General features: G+C 35.0%; 1 protein-coding gene across 5 annotated transcripts in view; it reads left to right on the top strand.

Moving 5' to 3' along the window:
- Nucleotides 1-20,245, top strand: part of LOC5572295 (transcription factor CP2) — a 93,123-nt gene that overhangs the window by 32,028 nt on the left and 40,850 nt on the right. For 3 of the 5 annotated variants that reach the window (XM_021843029.1, XM_021843030.1, XM_001653931.2), the window contains one exon: nt 14,727-17,025. The exons of 1 other annotated variant lie outside the window; for it this stretch is intronic. In XM_021843029.1, the coding sequence (XP_021698721.1) occupies nt 16,705-17,025 (321 nt within the window). In that variant the 5' untranslated portion in view covers nt 14,727-16,704. Of the gene's footprint in view, nt 1-1,090; nt 1,200-14,726; nt 17,026-20,245 lie in introns of those variants that run through there. One more of the 5 variants, XM_021843031.1, reaches the window with a different exon arrangement.

The raw sequence follows: 20,245 nt of genomic DNA, 5'->3' as shown, positions 1-20,245 counted from the left end.
TCTAATTCTCTTAGAAAGTCGAAGGCAGAATACACTCAAAAACAGATAAATTTAAATAGAGGAAATAGAAAACAGCTTTGGAAGACACTTAAAAATATGGAAAAAAAAAGAAAACTCAGCTAATTGTATGAGTATTAATGGATCTAGCATAGAAGATAGTAATGATATTTGCAATAAATTGAATTCGCACTTTGTAGATAGCTTTCAAGACATAAATAGCAGCATGGGAAACGTTCATGATACCTATAATTATCAAAATGAACATTTTTATCAGATCAATCGAGTGTATTTCGTCAGATTTCTTTGGAAGATCTCAGAAAAGTAGTAGGAGCATAGGTAACTCATCTGATGTTGATAACGTGAATTTTCAAGTACTGAAGGACTCGTTTGAGATGGTGAATATTTACTAAACATTGTTAATGAAAGTCTTGAAATTGGCAAATTCCCACACAATTGTTAGTTGTTGTACTAATTCCGAAAATAGCTGGAACAACTAAAGCGGAAGAATATAGACCAATTTATATGCTACCCATGTATGAAAAATTAAAGTAAAAAGTAAAAGTCCCAGAGTGATGCCAAGAAGAAGCACAAGAAGATGGTTTTGCAGGAAAAGTCCTAAGTTGGTTTGAATCATATTTATCGAGTCGGACACAAATATGTCAATATAATGGATTAAATTCATTGCCTAGAGTAGTTCCTTTAGGAGTACCACAACGTAGTAATTATCCAACTCGGCAAGCCTCGTTAGATAATTGTACGACTCGTGCTGTAAAAATCGGCCATTTTGCAACTTGTTGCGTAAACTACTAAAAGCATACAATTTTTTTGTTAATTAATTTCTAGCCCCAACAATAGACCTAAAAGTTCATATTCAGTGAACCAAGTTTCAAAGCATCAGTTTCGTGTCGTGGGACAATTATGCGTGTACCGGCTGTTTACGCTTATTTTACTCGCCGGTTAAAACCGGTATCTCTGGCCTACCGGATACATCGAAACTCGTTATTAAGTTTGAACGTGTCAGGCTGGCAACCCGCCACTAAAGCAACTGATTAGGCAAAAATTCACCCGTATCGCATATACACGGTGGCGAGAAGTCGAGACGACGTCAGTCGTTAAACCCAATTGAAGATTGATCGTGTTTTGAAGTTTGAATTCGGTTGTGAAAGGTCATAGTCGGGTCAGGCGCAAAGGAGCAACAGGTAATACTCGTTTCTGGGTTTTCTGGTAACATGGTAGAGGAAGATATTAAAGCCACATTAGCAACATAACTGTATTATGAGTCATTGTCAAAAATTAAATTCAATCATAAACTAGTTGAATGATAGTAGCTGACTATGCCTTTGCGTTTATATTCATGGTATAGATATTGTGTACAAAGGAAATATATACGTTGTTAATTGTAATGAATCGGTTTGGTACAGTCCACTGTACTGATTGGTTTGCATCTGATCGAAAATCAAATTCACGCGCGTCTATAGCGAGAATCATTCCAAACGAAGCTTTAGGCGTTGATAGAACAACATTATCATTCCAAGCAATTTAAACTTTGTCGTTGTATTGGTTATATAGTTTCAGATGACTGACCGAGAGAAACCAGTTGGTTGTGTTGCTTATATTGCAATTTATATGGCACGTGACTGTTCAACGCCAATCTTCGAAGGCTACAACGACGATGACATTTTGATGCGTATCCTCTCAGCTAGACATACATATTATTCGCTGACGATGAGATCCGTGGAAGGAATTTTGGCTTTTCAATTGCCTGTATTGTGGACTTCTACATATTGAACGTTTCTAATGTGGAGCAATCGGTTCCCGTTTAATTTAAAAACTGCAATAAAATAAATGATGATCGACGAGCCAAGAGCACAATTAAAAACGTGCTACGCTCGATCAATTGACCTCAATTGAGAAGGATCTTCTGTATGTTTTGCGTTATTCGTTTGCCTTTTGCTTGCATCATATTCATTTGATTTTCTATCGTGCAAAATAGTTTCTGCATGGTGATTGGTCTGCTTTTTATTATATGAAAATTAACCATTATTGATTGCTACTATTGTCCTACATGCTCTTAACAATAAACGTTTTAACCTAGATACTATAACTTGACATTTCTTGAACAAGTTGTGCACTCGACAAAAACTTCCAATGAATATGCATTTCTCAATCATATTTTATCGTTTTAATTTTAACAGTAAAACTTGATAAACATATTAATTTTCTCAATATTTTTCTTACTAACTTAAAAAAAGCGAAAGTTAACCGCTTTGACTCAAATTTTGACATAAGTTTTAAAATTGATAATTATTTTGCTTACTTAAATTATAAAATTTGTTAAAAATATATTATAGTACTAAAATTTCTGTAATGTTTACCCTCAAAAGGGCAAGCGCCCAAGTAACCATAATTGGTTTCCCAATTTAAATCAACTTTAATTGTACATATACAGTCAGTGGCGCGGAAAGTGAGTAGGGCAGGTAGGACATGTACTACGCACAAAAACACCTTTGTAGGACATTCAAAGGATTGTGCTACCCACGATTTAAAAAAAACAAGATCAGTAGAACAATATTTGTCATCTGTTCAATGTACATGCAAACGTCGTACTTATACTCATCATAGTGATTTAATTTAGAATACTTTCAGGGCCTCCTACAGGGATTTCTCAGAAAATTTTCCAGAGGTTTCTACCAATTGCGCCAGAAATTTTTCCAGCGATTTTAAAAGGATTATTAGAAAAAAAATCTTCAGAATTTGCTCCAGGAAATACTTGAGAACTCCAAAGCTACCTACCTCCAGTAATTTCCTCAGCTATTACTTTTTTTTAAACTGTCCTAGAACTTCCTACAGATATTTTTTTTGCATATCCTTCAATCCAATTCTCCAGTTGTTACTCTAGGAGATCTGCCAAACATTTCTACAGAATTTCTTCCGAGTAAATCCACAAAGGTTCATTCCAGAGTTTCTGAAAAAAAAAAATGCTTAAGGTGTTTTTCAAGAAACCCTGCAAGAATTCCTCTGCCTGCTCGTTTGTATTTCTCCATGAATTCATTCACGATTCCTCCCAGAAATCCGAAATTTTTTGATGGAATCTTCGAACAAATCTATTTTTTTATGATTTCTCCAGCATTTCATGCAAATATTCTTCCTTCAGTTTATCTAAACTTTTTATTTACACAGTTTCTCAAAAAAAAAAAATCAATAGTTTATTGAAGTTCTCACACCAGTTTATATTACAGCAGATTTCCCAATTATTCCTACGATAGTTCCTACATAAATTTCTATGTCCAATGTTTTTCGAAAAATCTTTTTTTTTCGTAAATCCTGCGGAAATCTTCTCAAACTTCCTCAAGAGTTCAGGTGTTATTTAAGAGATCCTTGTTCATTAAGAGTAGCTTTAATACTTACATAAGTTTTATCAGAAGTTACTTTAGGATTTTGTTTGCGGATTTATGTTTGCGAATATTTTTCTTGGGGTTACCTAAAAAAAAACTTTCAAGACTTACTTGTGAAAATCATAAAGTATTACTGGTATCTAACCATTTCGGTAAAGTAACTTCCAATTTCTAGCCTAGGATTTCATAGGGTTAATTTTTCTTTAGTTTCACTGTGCGCAAAACATCTTCCAACGTTTGTCCTGCCCATGGTTTCGAACGGGGAGGCATCTCTGTATATAGTAATGCTAGCTTTATATATACCGTTGAGGGTATCCGTCCTATTATCGAGGGCTTATTTACAATGTTGAAATTCGAATTGCATTTCAGTCCCAAAACCTAAATATTATCGTATTTTGCAATGTGAAAAGTTGAAACTATCTTGCGCCTCATATTCCCGACGCTTTGATTCAACCCATTAAAATCATAAAGAAAAGTAAAATCGTCAAACCACTAATAAAACGTCTAAGGCAGTTGGGTATTCTAAATTTGCATAGATATCTATGGAAAATGCTTATTTGAACGAGCCTCAAAAGTGAGAACTTTTGAGCGGCAAAAATTGAAACATTTCGTGTGAAATATTTCCCATTTGAAGTGGAGTGTCCGGTATTTGATACTGTCCATAATATGAGTGGCTCAAGAGAAGCAGTAATTATATATAGATAGCCATTCCATGAAAAATCGATCTAGTGAGTCATCGAATTCCGTGAAAATTTGCTATTTTGTTCCTTATCCGAAATAAGGATACACGTGTTTTTGGATTTTTTGATTAGGGTGACCATTTTCAAAATAGAGTGACCACAAAAATCGTAATTTTGCAAAATTTGTATTTTTGAAAAAAAAAAAACAAAAAAAACATAACTTTTGAACCGCTTGACCGATTTTCAATTTTCTTGGACGAAATGAAAGTTAAAGATCTTAACTTTTCAAAAAAAAAAATATGAAATATCACAAAAATCGTATTTTTACATGAAAAAAAAATGAAAAATTTCCGTTTTTTCGTGTTTTGAAAGCTCTGGGACAAAAAGGTTTTTTCTTGAAAGTTCAGAAAATTTTACGTCTACTGTCAAACTTTTAGCGATGTATGTTTTTTTAGTTTTTGAGATCTATTGTTTTGAAAATAATAAAATCAGCCATTTTTCATCGGCACAAACTGTAAGTCTCAGCGCATTAGATTTTTTAATTTAAAAAAATCATAATTTTTGAACAGCTCGACCTATTTCCAATCTTTTTATGGAATGAAAGCTTAAGATCAACTTTAGAATTATAAACTTGCGATGTTCAGCAAAAATATGCATCTTTACTTCCTGTGCAACTCTTCTGAAGATCACATTCACGTAAAACTGAAAATAAAAAAATTAGACCAAAATAATTGATTTTTTAGGTCCACCGTAAGTTAAAACTTTCAAAATCAATTTACTTAGCTCAAATAAAGAGTTAGATCAAAAGTGTCTTCGACAAAGTTGTTCAAAATAACATTTGCTAAAAGTTTGCAGAAAAGCGCAGCCACAAATTTCATCAAACAAAAATGTTTGAGTCAAAATTTTAACTTAGATAAGGGCCACCCTATTCAACTTTTTTTTGTAAAAGATGCAAAACTCAATTACGATTAACTTCTCTGAACACATCGAACGAGAACAGAGAAAACACTTTTTTTCGGCTAAATTGTCGATTTGGTCCATTGTGGAATGTGTTCTGTTTATTATTTATTGTTAATGTTTTTCTTCAAACTCAGTTTTTAGTCTCATCGTTACTCTTCAGCATAAAGATACATTGTGAAGATTGTAATACTGTTAATGAGGCACGAATTCGGCTAGGTAGTTGACCCCCTTTTCTAGACCATATTAAATATTGAGCGGAGAAAACGAAGAAAAAAAAAACGCGTGCCTGCTTCTGCCGAGAAACGGTGACATAAAATCTAAAAAAATATTTGACGTCAATCGCACATCTGAAAGTAGATGTGACACCATAAATTCAAAATTATAACTGCAATGTGAAAATATGTTTGGAACAGGTTCGAACAATACCATACTTTTGTAACCGTATTTTTCCAGGCATTTGGTGAAATGTCGCGATGAATGGAATTCTAGCAGTTCAGCTCGTTGTTTGCTTAGCTGCCCTGACACCCATCCTTATGCATATTTTGTCAAGTTTCGAAGCGGTTTCGGTTCTTTCCACAATACCTATCAAACCCGATCTAATGTCACAGTTGAAAGCAATTAACACTTAATATTTAATAAAATCTTCAATAGCGCTCGAGTTGACTTACGAAACGGCAACGTTTCATGCTTGAACAGCATTCACCACCTTGCTCGTGCATGGCAACGTGTGATGAGCTTTCAGTCTGGTTGTTCGCTTCAGGCAGTTTTATTGATGATTTTGAGACTAAATAAAGTTCACATTTTGTTTTTAAGTTATACTGTGTTAAAATGAGGATAAATTTAATTTCTGTCTTATTGTAAGATATGAATCTAGTCGCACACATTAAAAAAACTCGAATTTTTCGTATATGTAGGGGAATGTGGTGTATTTTGAACTTTGTAACAGTACACGGTGTCCAAATCTAAATAATTATTCAACTTGCATGCATCTCGATGAGGATTAAGTACTGTTCTGACAAAGTTTTGACAATCTAAAATTTGAAAAATCTACTCTTAGTCAGCGGTATTTGGACTTATTCATGTTTTTTTGTTTATGTCAAGCCTATTTTGTTGCCAAATTCGTTCCATATAATGGGGATATTGATGGGGAAATTGCTCTTGACAGACTTGTTTTTAGACATATAGACAGACCTCTCAAGCATAAAAGTGTAGTACAAAAATCGAATAATTATAAAGTTTGCAGTAGGTACTCAAACACAGAAATAAAACAAATATCTCATTGCATTAGAATTAAGCAATTCGCAGGAGGATTGCCTCTTTCCCATCCGTTACCGTAGACAGAGATTTGGGACAAATCTCTTCCTCTTAAACGAAATTCACGCATGCTCTACAGTTCAAATCCCGGCCTTACGATAGGAAAGGACTATTGATTTGTACCACATAAAACAAAAATATAGCAAATTTTTATATAATTGTAATAAAATTATTACAGAATGTGTTTCAAGGATGTTACAAAATAAAATTACTGTAAATTATGTTACTGTTCATAACATCGGATGTTATTTACAACAAACTTACAAATGCAATGTTAAAAATATTATAAATTTTGTTATTAATGTGTTACAACGAATATAACAAGTTAAAATCATCTTAGTAAAAAAAATCAGCTACCGTTATTTTCAACTTCAGTTCAAAGAATGTGTTATAATTTTGTTATGTGATTCTGGTCGGGTTTGGTTGGTTTTCTTCATACAAACTTCAAGCTATTTTAGGAAACACCCCCAAGCCCCCCAGTGTGAACGGATTTCAATCTTATTTTCACGCTAACTTGGTTTCGCCACAAAATAATATAAATTAAATCACAATAACTTTTTTTTGCTTGATGTTTACGAACAATTTTTTCAAGAAAATTTTCTTTTGATCATTCTTTTTTACAACACGTTCTAATCAAAGTATTGTTTCGAAAACATGCGAAAAAATATCCTGTAGAGAATTGATTACTGCGGATAGGCCGTTATGATACTAAACGCGAGCATTGGTGCCTCACACTGTAAACTCGACATTACCCTTTAATGAGGGAAAAATACCCATTTTGTCCTGATGTATGTAAACGTCAAAATAAAGAGTACTTTCAAATTTTGAATAAAGGGTATTTTTCTCCCATTTAGAAGTTCGGAGCATTTACCCATTAAAGGGTGAAAAAATTCTTGACGTTTTTGGAATTGACCGAGCTTGATCATTCAGTCCAATAGCCGAAAACGAAAAATGATAGATCATTGATACTCGTTGTGAAATGTAAGTATAAATTATTTATTCTGCTACTTTCTACCACTATACGTCTCACTTAATCCATAAAAATGAATATTTACAGAAAGCGCTGCTTAAAAATGTGAAAACCAACTTGGAACGGCAAAAAATCTTCAGCTGCCATAATCTGGCAATTTTTCACCAAAATCACTGCACTGCAGTGGAACAAGATGGACCAGTCCCTAAGTAAACAGGTGATTCAGGACACAAATAATCGGGAAAAGGAGATATCCAGCATCGCTTGCATCCGTTAGAATATATCAGCCGGAATACCACTCCCTCGGCGATTGGCGGTTTAAATGAGATTTTTTGTCAGAATAAAAGCTCAAAAGATTTGTATAGTATTACCTTTCGATAAATACATGAAAATACTCAACCTACGTATAAAATTGGTCATATTTTATTATCATAATTATTTTGCAAAAATCATTCAAATTGAAGTCTTAAAAACAACTAAAATAGAGTAAATTTTACCCACTTTGCTAAACGAAGACATTTAGAATAGTGGGTAAAATTTACTCGTTGATTTGACGTACAAGCCCTTTACTCTTTAAAGAGTAAAGGCCCTTTACTCTTTTTATGAGTTAAACTAGTTTCTCTCAAAGAGGGTACTTTTTTACCCTTTAAAGGGTACCGTAAAACGGGGTAACTTTGATAATGCGGGTAACTTTGATAGTGCGTAACCCACCGCATACTAAATGAAATATCATAATTTCTGTTAATCAGTTAAGCAAAGCGAATGCAAAACTAAAGAATATTAGTATGACACTTCATGAAGGAGCGGTTTTCATTCAAATCAAGAACATTTTTGGCTTTTTATACGAATTTAAAAAATTTACGCAATTTTAGCATTTTCAAAACGCTTACAAACAATCTGTTCTACGATCACTATTTCATGTAGTTTTGAACAGTTGGCCACTTATCTTTGATAGCCTAGTTATCATAGAACTTGAATACGGTCTCAAATCTCTTAGCGAAAAGCATGTTCACAAACTGGGACCATTTTTGTAATCTAAGTCAGAAATTTCCATATAACGTTAAACGCCTAGAGGTATGCAATGCCCTACAAATGTTCGTTATTCATTCAATTTTGTTCGCATCATACTCCATTATCAAAGTTACCCCAAAACAGAAAACCAACTTTCGATTATATGAAAAATTATATATCCATTCAAAATGAATCTTTTGCCAATTTATCGACTGTAATCGATAGCTAGGATGCCAGTACTTGTTTTAAAAATATAAATTGTAAATCTTTGAAACAGCATGCAAAAATATTCAAGTTTTCTTCGAAAAAACTATCAAAGTTACCCCGTTTTACGGTACTTTAGTCTTACAGTGCACAACCTAAAGTATTAGGACTTGCCTAATTCAAATATTTTTTTGTATTATGATTGCCATTCGGGCACTGATGTGACAACATTTCATGATTAGCACCTGTGCCGTATCTGATTGCCTGTCTTCTCTCTAAAATAAAGTTACTTAAAACCAGGTACTTCAGTACCTGGTGGTATGGTATGATTATCATGTGTGTAATTTTGACAAATCATGTGAAATTGATTTTTCATCGATTTCTGCTTCAATTTCTCAAATTTCACTATACACAGAGAATATTAGGATTCCGAAGCTTCGTTATGTTTAATATACTTTGCGAAAATGAATTCCTGTTTCCGCTGTTTTAGTCACTGATAATGAATCTCAAACGATCATTTTTCCTCGTCGTCTTATAAATAAATAGGTACATGCCAATTGTGATGAACATTTCAAATTAATTATCACCAAATCAAGATTTTTCAAAAAAATATTGAAAAAAAAAGCAAAGCATACTAAGAACATTGTGATAAAGTAAAAATATATTCAGTAACAGTTAAGAGTTTTGAGAAAACGCAATCATTCGAATCAAGATAGACGGGTTTACAGAAATTTATCACCATTACTCTGACTAATGAAATCCCTTCGTTGATGTGTTATGAGATACCTTCTAAAACACTATCAACGCATTGTTTTTAGAGATATCGCGCTCGCCATTGGAGATAAAATAATATTAAGGACAAATGTCGCTGATGTTCTCATTGTTCACAAAAAACTTGTTAAGAACATCGACAGATGAAAATTTCTTAACGACAATTTTCTCGACATTCCCGGGCATCGAGTTTCTTCGTGCTTGCCACACGATATACAAATGTAAAAAAAATGTCAACCAGCAAAGAAAATTCTTAGTTAATAACTCTGGAACGGCTCATAAGAACATTAAGCTGAAATGCGGGCTTTGTCTCAGTTGGGACGTAAAGCCAAAAAGGAGAAAAAACAAATTAGGTCTATGAATATTATTGGAATAATTAATCAACTTGTTTTTTACATCTTAGAAATAACACAAACAAACAAATGTTTGATTATAATTTGGTAATATCAAATTAGCATCGACTTGAGAATGACAAATCAAAACATGTTATGAGTATGTTTTTGAAAACATTATTTGAAATAATATGATGATATTCAGAGCAAACAAATAAAAATGTGTGCTGTATTGAGGAAACATATGATTCCTCCCAGAAAAATGTATTCCTATACTTAATTGTTTATAGACGGTACATTGTAAAGTGTACACATACACTGCCAAACAAAAGTTTGGGGCCACCCCTCCAAAAACATTTTTTTTTCAATAAATGTTTACTTGAAAGATCCTTAATCCAACACTCTTTGAAGAGTAGTTTCAATGTTTAATCAGAAAAGAAAAATCAAATAGCTCAAATCAGTGAAAGACTGTTTTCATTTATAGTGCATAAGCTTGCGATGCAAGCAAATAGTTTTTGTTCATATCTGTACCATTTTCGCCAAATCTCTATAGTATATTGTTTATTTGAAAATAAATTCCATACAAAATGCTCAATTTTGATGTTTTAAATTTGTTTCCGTATGCGTAATCAGCATGAATATTTGACAGAGAACTACAAATATACTCAAGTTAATTATCACAATAAGGTACCGTGGGGCAAGTGGGTAAATGGGGTAAGTGAAAATAATACAGCGTAACAAAAATTACATGTTCGCGTGTCTCAAGAATCAAATTATGTGTCTCTAGTAGTTTTGGGGTTGTTGAATCTGATGCCGTTCTCATAAATGTCCCAGCACGACACAATTTTTTGCTGGAGGTCCCCAAAGTTGTATGGAAGACTGGTTTTATAGATGTTTACAAAAAAAAATGAGGTATGATTATCAAACTTTTTTTCTTATCTAATCCATCAAGCATGCAAAATATGACTGAATGAAAGTTGACATTTTAGATATAATTTGGTTGAAATTGCACGATTAAACAAAAACAAAACAGTTTTTTTTCAACATGCTTGCAGTCTGCAAACAAAATACTTCGTATATTTTATATGACAAAACACAATGCTCTTCTAAACCATCAAAAACTAAGTTTTGAGCATCGAAAATATTATGAACTTTTATGTTAAGTTTTGTTTTACATATGAAGTTTGAATTCTGTGGTAAATTAAGCAAATAAATTGCCAAGCTGTCAAACTTGCATGCAACTTGACTGATAAAGTCAAATTTTGCATTATCAACAGTCAATATCTCAAAAATTAGAAATGCAATGATATTTAAAAAAAGCAATGGATTCAGCAGGCTTTTATTAAGTAAATAGCGGTATTTTAGTGCTTGAGACAAATACGTGTTTCGCAGTGTAATTTGTATATTTTACTGAATATGTGAAACTCATGCGTAAACCTTTGAGGATATTCAGAACATTACGAGAGGTAAGAGATTCCTGAAAATTTTCAACCATTTTTGCATGATAGAACGAAGAATTGTTAACTTGCCAACTATTACTCCGTAACAAGTTGGCGGCGAGAAATCTTATGTTGATATTTTCGGTGAAAAAATGTTGCGGGAAAGAATTTTCTGTACCACTTCTAAGTTGCCCTCCCTAATAATTCCAAACTGAAATAAAAAAGTTTTCGAACTAATTTGACGTAGACTTGAAATTTAGTTCATCATCAATTTTCTAATCAAATGAGGCAAGTGAAAAGTTTCTCATTAGAGATGGAATTTGTGTTTGCTCTTTGAGTAGCTATAAGCAAACAAGGACTTAATGCCCTGAAGATTTGTTGTTTAGATACAAATTGACCCCAATATCTTAAATTTGAGGCATCCCTGAGGCCCGAAAAGGGATATTTGAAAGATAAATCATATGCAGGAAATATGGTTATCAAATTGAATTCTTTCTCAGAAGGTTTATGAAATTTAGTATATTTGAACACAATTGTAAACATAGACGAAAACATTTGTACATAATCTACCCATCATGACATCGCGTATTGCAACACTCATACTGAATGTTGCAGCATACTCAGGTAACTATAAGCCGTATATCGGGCCCTTTCAGCCATATACGGCTAATATAGTGCTATTTAACGGCTTATTGGCATTATATCAGCCGTAAATCAACATTTTGGCCCAATATACGACTTATTGGTTACCTGGGTATTGAAATGTTCAGTAACACCTAATAAATCGAAACAAATGTATGTGCTAGATCAATATTATTATTTATCATCTTCAAAAAAATTCCAGGAACGTTTGTTGGAAAATCTTTTTACTGATGCTAAACTTCCAAGTCCCGTAATACTCAGTATGTATTGCAACGATTTAATAATTTCGATCGTAGGGGACGGGTCTGGTGTAGTGGTTAGAACTCACGCCTCTCTCGACGAGGGTCTGGGATCGAATCCCATCCCCGAGATAGTCACTTATGAGTCATAAGTTATAAGTTATGACGTATAGGTTATAGTGACGACTTCCTTCGGAAGGGAAGTAAAGCCGTTGGTCCCGAGATGAATTAGCCCAGGGCTAAAAATCTCGTTAATAAAGACAGAAAAAAAAATCGATGGATAGTGTATGTTTTTTGTGTAATTATCGTAGTCTTACTATCAATATCTACAGATTTTTCGAATGATTTAGGGTAATTCGCAAATTGTTGAACGCAACCCAAATGTTTAACGATCTGTAGAAACCATGTTCAAACAGGAAATTGAACCATTTTCAAACAGTTTCAATAAATTATACAGATTATTTTGTATGTTAGTTGTACTATTGGACGCAATAAATTTAATTAGCACATTAATTTCTTAAACGAAATATTTATTGAAATTTTTCATCGGTAGGTGAAACAAAAATTTCAATTCTCTTAGAAAAAAACTTAAGCTGGGGCTGCTATGAAATAAGCTGTGTAGTAAAACATACTACGTATATTGGGTTAAGCACCTATTCACGATATCAATAAAAGTCTACTTAAGTTATTTTCTAAACATCCGTACAATTTACTCGTAACTATTAATTACATAAAAACATTTTTCAATTGCACTTTCGTTTCACGTACACTCTCCATTTGTTGAACACTAGCATAACATGACAGTCTTGGTTTCATCAACAGTATTGCCAGATTTTTTATTTTCGTAGCAAACACACCTATATTGAAATGGAATATCGCATTACACAATATAGTATTGTTTATTGCTTTGAATATCTGTTGAATAATTACTATTAAAAAAATCCTATAATGGTGTCTGTTGCAATGATGAAAAACGCGATTCAATAAAGTATAATTAATTGCATCCCTGGCTATATCCCACCTGTCGAGGATCTTTTCGCGTTGGAAATTTTCTCTACTTCCCAAAGCATAGAGTATCTTCGTACCTGCCACACGATATACACATGCAAAAATGGTCAATTGGCATAGAAAGCTCTCAGTTAATAACTGTGGAAGTGCTCATAAGAACACTAAGCTGAGAAGCAGGCTTTGTCCCAGTTGGGACGTAACGCCAGAAAGAAGAAGAAGACTATATCCTGAATCTTTTTCGAATTTCACTATCTTCACTATGGCATCTATGCCATCACCGTTTGTTTGTTTACATCATGATTGAAATTACGCATCGGCTGCCGATTTATCCGGAGTATTACCTCAATCTCGCGATTGATGCTGTAATGTCGAAGGTAATGTACATTAGGAGAAGCCGCTATAGTCTATGGAGTGCCGAAGGAGACGATTCACTTCCGCCTCAGCCCAGAGTGGCCAGGGAAAGTGCTTCGCGGACCTTACCCTGTCCTCACAACCGACGAGGAGCGCGAAATTGCAAGATGAATGAACGCGGGAGTAAAGCGGTCAACATTTAGCGACAATCGTTCAACATTAGGATAAGATGGGTTATGTATGTGTTCAACAGTTGGGTATACACTGAGGCAAAAATACTTAGGTTTTCCATAAATCATGACTTACGAACCAGCCAAATTATGGTTTCATTGTACGGTTAAACATTTCGAAAATAGAATCATAAGTTTCATAAGTGAGAGCTTTAAATTCTTTAACAACAATTACTTGAAATAATTATCATAGCAATCGCTAGAAGAACTACTCCGCTTCCGATGTTAGGTAAAACTTAATCGAAAGCAGCACATGTTATCAAAACATGTCAATTTTTGAGCTCGCCTGAAATAAAAGGCGAACAATGTTATAGATTGATAATTCGAATTAAGATATTATCATTGCGCTTATTACCGAATTTCAATGATTGACTTATGAAATTTATTACTGAAATTCTTCACCAAAATCATTAGTAAAACTTTAAATTTTTAACAATAGTCGTTGTGGCGCCAAATCATAATTATTTCTTAAGAAATTATTAAGTTTTTTTTGCCTCAGTGTAGAACTATCTTTTTAAATATATATTTTTTTATTTCAAAATGGACATTACAGTACCAAACATGTACCAGGAATAATGTTAAACAATCGCCTACGGTGTTGAATGCTTTTTTTTAGCAACCTTTCTATCAGAATTTCCATTAAAATAAAAAAAAAACATAAAAACGTATATCTTAACCGTTCAACATTTGGCGATTTACCCTACATGTTATAGCTGTTTGATAATAAATACTAAAGCTCTGACACCATTTTAAAGATTTATGCGGTAATCCTCCTACCACATACATTAGACCGGAACAGTTTGTGGTCATTTGAATCGCGCTTTCACAATATTCAATACCACTCATAATAAGTGGGCTTATTTAAACCGAAAGGATTTTACCTTCACCCGAATACATAGCGTTAAACCCCGAACAAACCCGTCTAGGCACGTCTGTGGCGTCTTGTCCGATTTCACTTCCAAACAAGTTTTTGATCACTCATCCCCGTTCGACTATGAGTGTATGCCCAGGTACCTGTATGATAATATTATACTCATTTTTATCATTTTCATCCTCCACTTCGTTCACTGATATTCGCGGTGTCGTCACCAACGCACACGTTGTCACTGAGTTGGATTCGAAACAATTACTGACTGGTTCATTAATAGCATATACGTTCAACTTTCATTCTACTTTTCAGTTCATTCACGTGGTTAAGCTGGGCGAGACGGTTAAGCCTGATTCTGTTCGCAAGAGGTTTCTTCTTTGCTACCACCAAAGTCCGGAGGGGATACTCGACCAGTATTGTACTTGTGACATGTGGAAGACTTAAACTACTGCTTCACGGCTCGTCGTATAACCTAGTTCGAAATCCAAGGCGATTTTCGTGATTGGCGTGATTCGTTTTCAACGTGTATTAATCAAATCGTGCGAAAAACAGTTCATACAAAACTTTTCCGTTGCTATATATGCGTTTCAAACTCAGCAACAAACGAGAGTTTATCATTTAAAGTGAAAAGTATAAACGCAAACAAAAGGGCAAGAGCAGTAAATTAGAGCTGATATGGAATGAAATTATTGCTCTATACGCCAGTGAACATCGTATATGCAAGCCAAGTGTCCCCGTCCAGACAAACTAAGCCACTGTTGCTGCTCTATTGGGCCCAATAAATCTTAATTTAAAGTAAAATAAGTTGATTGCTGTGTCACACTGCTCTGTGCCTTTACTCGTGAGATTTCCGTACAGTGAAACCGCCAACTGACAACAAGCAACATCGGCTCCATTTGTTAAACTAAGTGACTGTGACCGTTCGAGTGAGCGCCACATTTCTTGTTGTGTTCCGGACGAGATAACATACCCAAAATGTTGAGTGCGTTAGCGTACTGCGCGAAGCTATGCTTCAATATTTGATAGTGTGGAATCGAAAAACGCAATCAAATGTTACTATGGATTGTGTAAGGTCGATCGAGTATTATATTAACGACTAACCAACCGGTGGGACTTAAAATATTCGAAGAAAATCTAAACGTCTAGCGTGCGCGAGTGTCTGGTTGTGCCACATTTTACGTGAGCTTACTCTTAAATAAATTTGAGCTACTCAATACATCAAAGCCGCAAAGGCCAAAAGAAAAACCAAAATGGTGGAAGTGATCAGTATATATTGATTGCTAAAACTTGATAAAACGAATCCAACGCGAGTGTTAATTAGCCGTGCAAATTAGCAGTCAACCAAAGCAGAAAAACAAGTTCCGACGAAGAAAACCGTGAGGTGTTGGCGAAGAAGAAAATTCCACTAGAGAACCTTTCAACGAAACGATTTTCATTCATTGTCAAAGTGGAGCTGCTACAGAACAAAGTGCTTGAACAGTTGTCCTTAAAGTTTTGCGCCATTAGTGTGCCATATGGAGTTGGAAAATAAGTGTATGGAATTTGTCGTTTTCATGGTTAACAAAATGCTGATTGATATCGAAAACACTCTACTGCAAAGCCATCGACAGCGTGAAACTACCGGAATCAAGAAATTGTACAATTCATTCTTTGTACTGTTTTAACTGACTCGCTGAAACAAAGACCAAAGTATCGGTGCATATCAAGTGTAATGTGCTTGTACTTATCATTCATATGTGAAGAAAAAGTCCCAAAAAGGTAAATTACAAAGTGCAATTTTTTTTTATATTAAAAAGAATAAGTATAATCATAGTATATTATCCAAATAAAGTAGATTCAGGCACGTACGGTCCCGTCTCCAGGAACAAGGTCAAATTGTCCGAAGATGTAAACTACTGAACAATCACCCGTGAAGAAAACTGTGGAGATATTAACAGAATCATATCAGTTGCACCTGAAACAATTGAACAAACACAGAAGAAATTATACGGAAGAAACCTCAAGTTTGTGCCTGTTATCGTGAACTGAATAAGTGAGAGGTACACATGATTGAATTTTGGCTTGTGACAGCCAGTGAGATATCAATATTTCCATTGTTGAGAGTAAATTAAAATTCATTACAAATCGTCTGGAGAAGAAAATACCCAATAATATAAGGGGGTTGTGTGTTGTCGTCACGGTGCACGTCATTTTTGAGGCTGCAAAGGCTGCTGAAAAGAATATCAAAGATAGCAATTCCGACTTCTTCGTTTGAATCAGCAGGGTGGCATTGGGTGAGATAGAATCACGAATGGCGGTATCGCTGTTGGCTAACTTATGCAATAGTGGATTAGAACAGCTCTGCCAAACACCGGAGCCGTTGAAGTTTTACTATCACGCCAACGGCCATTACAACCACCACCATCTTCATCAGCAGCAACAGCAGCATCTTCAACAAGGTGGTCGAGATCTGTGTGAAAAAGAAGAACAAATGGAATACCAGAATTCGTTCTATCAGCAGCAGCAACACCAACAGCAGCAGCAACAACACCAGCAACAGCAAGACCAACAACCTCAACATTCAAATCAACAAAATCAACAGCATCCGCAAAATCAGCAAGAATTCGAAGAGGTATGTGCTTGTACAACGACCGCAATATATTGTTCAATTCAAATTATGCTAAATAGTTTCAGGATTGTAGACCAGGACGTCAAATATGGGGACTGTGAATTATGTTCTTATTAAGTCATACTACTTTTTCTACTTATTAATGGATTTCTTAAGTCATATGAGCAGAGAATTGATGTATGGTAAAATATAATGAACGACATTTTTTCATCTGTTACAACAAATTTATTTTCATTTGTGAATTTACTCAGTCGTAACATAAAAAGCGAAGTATTTTGCTAGATCATGTTATGAGGGTTGCGTTCGAATCTCGCCGGCGGTTTTGTAGACACACACATGCCTAAATCTCAATCAATTAGCTCTCCAGCGAGAGATAATTTATTAAGTCCTGTATCTCGAATCTCACACAAAATCACTCAAACTCGCTAAAACCGTTAACAAATCGTTTGTATAAAACCCATCGGGAACCCTTCCTAATGTTATGGTTTATGTTCGAATGGTTTATTACATTTCCATCAAATAAACAAGGAAGCATTGCTATGTGCGAGAAAGCTATGAAAATAGCTAGGGGAAGTGGTGGTAAAATGAACAGGGGTGGTAAAATGAACACCGTGCCTTTTACCGAGAAAAAACTAATTTCGATGAATTTTTATCACGCACGTACGATTTAGAGCATAAATCTGAGTGTTCGAGTTGATACGTTGGTCGATTGAAGTGAAAATATCAACGAAAACTAAGATTTTAGAAAACCACGTTTGAAAATTAGAACTGACGTAACATTTAGCTCGGAAGACATGAGGTTTTTCAGTGAGGTGAATATCGTTATGATATGATGTCAAATCTGATACCTTTAGAATTCTTTTTTGTATGGGTTACAATCATTACTGGATGTATTTTCGGTGGGGTAATGATTTTTTTCAGAAATATTTGTTTTGTTCAGGTTTTTTGCATGGTGTTCATTTTACCACCAACCGCTGTTCATTTTACCCACATAGTGCAGGTAAAATGAACATTTGCATCGCTTTTTGATAGCGATGAAAATTTGTAAAAATTTAGCCATTTTAGTCTGAATCCATGTCGCTACTATAGATTACACTCTTGTTTTTGATGTTGTGCGATAGAACTATAGAAATTTCTCGTTTTTCTATCAGAAACAAGATGCTTTCCTTAAGGTGTTCATTTTACCACCCCTTCCCCTACGAGAGGATTGGTAAAAAGCACAAGCCAACTCATCTATGACTTTTTAAATGTGAATTGCGTGATCGACAAATCCTGCAAGGAAATTCACAAAATAATAGGAGCATATTAGACGTGAGACATTGAGATTTTCCTCTACTGTGAAACATTCTCATTTTCCCAGGGTATAAAGCATGTTCGTGCTAGCTAATACGTTTCATGCTAAAATCTAAATGCAAAAATAACGAATAGGAAAAAAAGCTGTCAGTTCGCAACTTTGGCAGTGCTCATAGAACTTCAAATTGAAAAGCAGGCTGGGACGTAATGCCACAAAGAAGAAAAGTCAATTTACTCAGTTACTTATTCAAATCAATTAATCAAAAATAGAATTTTAAATATTATAAAACTAGCCTAATAGATAGGGCTGCTCGACCACCGTCGGCCTTGCTCATATTCTTGATTGTATTGTGCCATTGTAAAGAGCATACAACAATGCACCACTCCCATCCAGATCTAACGCCCACATTTTATATTTTCCGCAACAAACATTTATAATAAGCATTGACGCTTCTGAATTGACAGCAAGGAGATATAGACAGCAAGGAGGAAATCTACTAACATAGACAGCAAGGAGGAAAACTACTAACAGACGAAGTGTGGGGTTGATGCACCTTTGCCGACCCACTAAATCAGCACATGCTCTGCATTGGGTGTACAGAAAACACAAATATTACTATTGGCCCCAGACCAGTTTTTTCCCCGGAACCACTCGGGCTAGGGTAATATGTTCTGGTAATTCAAGAATTCGCGGTACAAGCCTTGTGACTGGCAACAGTTTCTGTAACTGAATCTATTTTACCTAGCTGATGGTTAAAGACTCGGAATTTTTCAGTCCCTAGACTACACTTGAAGCCAGGACAACAATCATGAGTGTTAACTCAACAAGGACTGTTCAATATCGGTAACTCTCACGTGAATTCCGATTACTAAACACATTTTGTTTGATGAGGGGTCGCGCCTTCGCTTAGATTTAAGTTTCTATAAAAGGTGTAAATAGCGGAACCTTTTCGTCATATTAGATTTTTATCAATCTCTGATGAAACAAAACAAGAACTGTACAGAAATCGATGCTTCAATAACTATCAGTAGAAATGGAGTAATGCGACATGCACTATACAATGTATAGTATACACTAAGAATACGAGTAATGCCACAATAGATCTAAATAATGGTCGCTGTGGGTCATCCGAACAGAAGAAGGAAAAAAATCACGTGTAGCAAAAGTAGCTCCGGCAAACTGCTTCTCCTAGCCGTCTTAAACAATGTTACAGGGGACCAACCTCGGCAGGGCTAATCTTCTGAAGCCGACTTCTGGTCGGAGCGCCATAGACGCTGCAATTCCAGCTTAATGTGAATGACAGTCGTAGCTACTGCATTCCAGCACTGGGCATCCGCACATATTCTCTGGATTATATTGTCCGGAGACGTGTCCCCTCCGCATGTATCAACCATGTGATCTCTCACAACAATAAAACGCGTGCAGTCGAACACGACATGCTCTGCTGTTTCCTCCATACCAGCACAACTGGGGCACGCAGAAGATTCTGCGTGCCCCAACCTATGCAGGTATCGCTTATAGCAGCAATCATGTTCTGACAAAAATTGCGTCAGTTGGAAGGTTACTTCCCCATGGCTTCTTTCACACCAATCTGTCCCATTTGGTATTGATTGATGCGTCCATCTACCTTTATTTGAGCTATCCCATTTCTGCTGCCACGTTGTCTCTACACGCGTTGTGGACTTCTTTGGTAGGTACCTCTTTAGTTAAGGTGATTATAGAACGAAGCCACATTTCAAATTTTCAAGAGCACAAGACTTGAGAACCACAAAGCGCTCCGCGTTGAAAACTTATCCCAATTGTCACCACCAGCAAGCAATCAATTTGATTGATTTTTAACGCGAATTGTTGTCAAATTCTCCAGTCTTGTGCATTTGAAAATTCGGATTTTGGCTTCATTTTATTTTTTCAAAGGATTGAACATCTTAA

This window comes from Aedes aegypti, chromosome 2 (assembly GCF_002204515.2).
Source record: "Aedes aegypti strain LVP_AGWG chromosome 2, AaegL5.0 Primary Assembly, whole genome shotgun sequence".
NCBI lineage: Eukaryota > Metazoa > Arthropoda > Insecta > Diptera > Culicidae > Aedes > Aedes aegypti.
The sequence above is the reverse complement of the archived record's forward strand: the minus strand, read 5'-3'. Positions and strand labels throughout refer to the sequence as shown.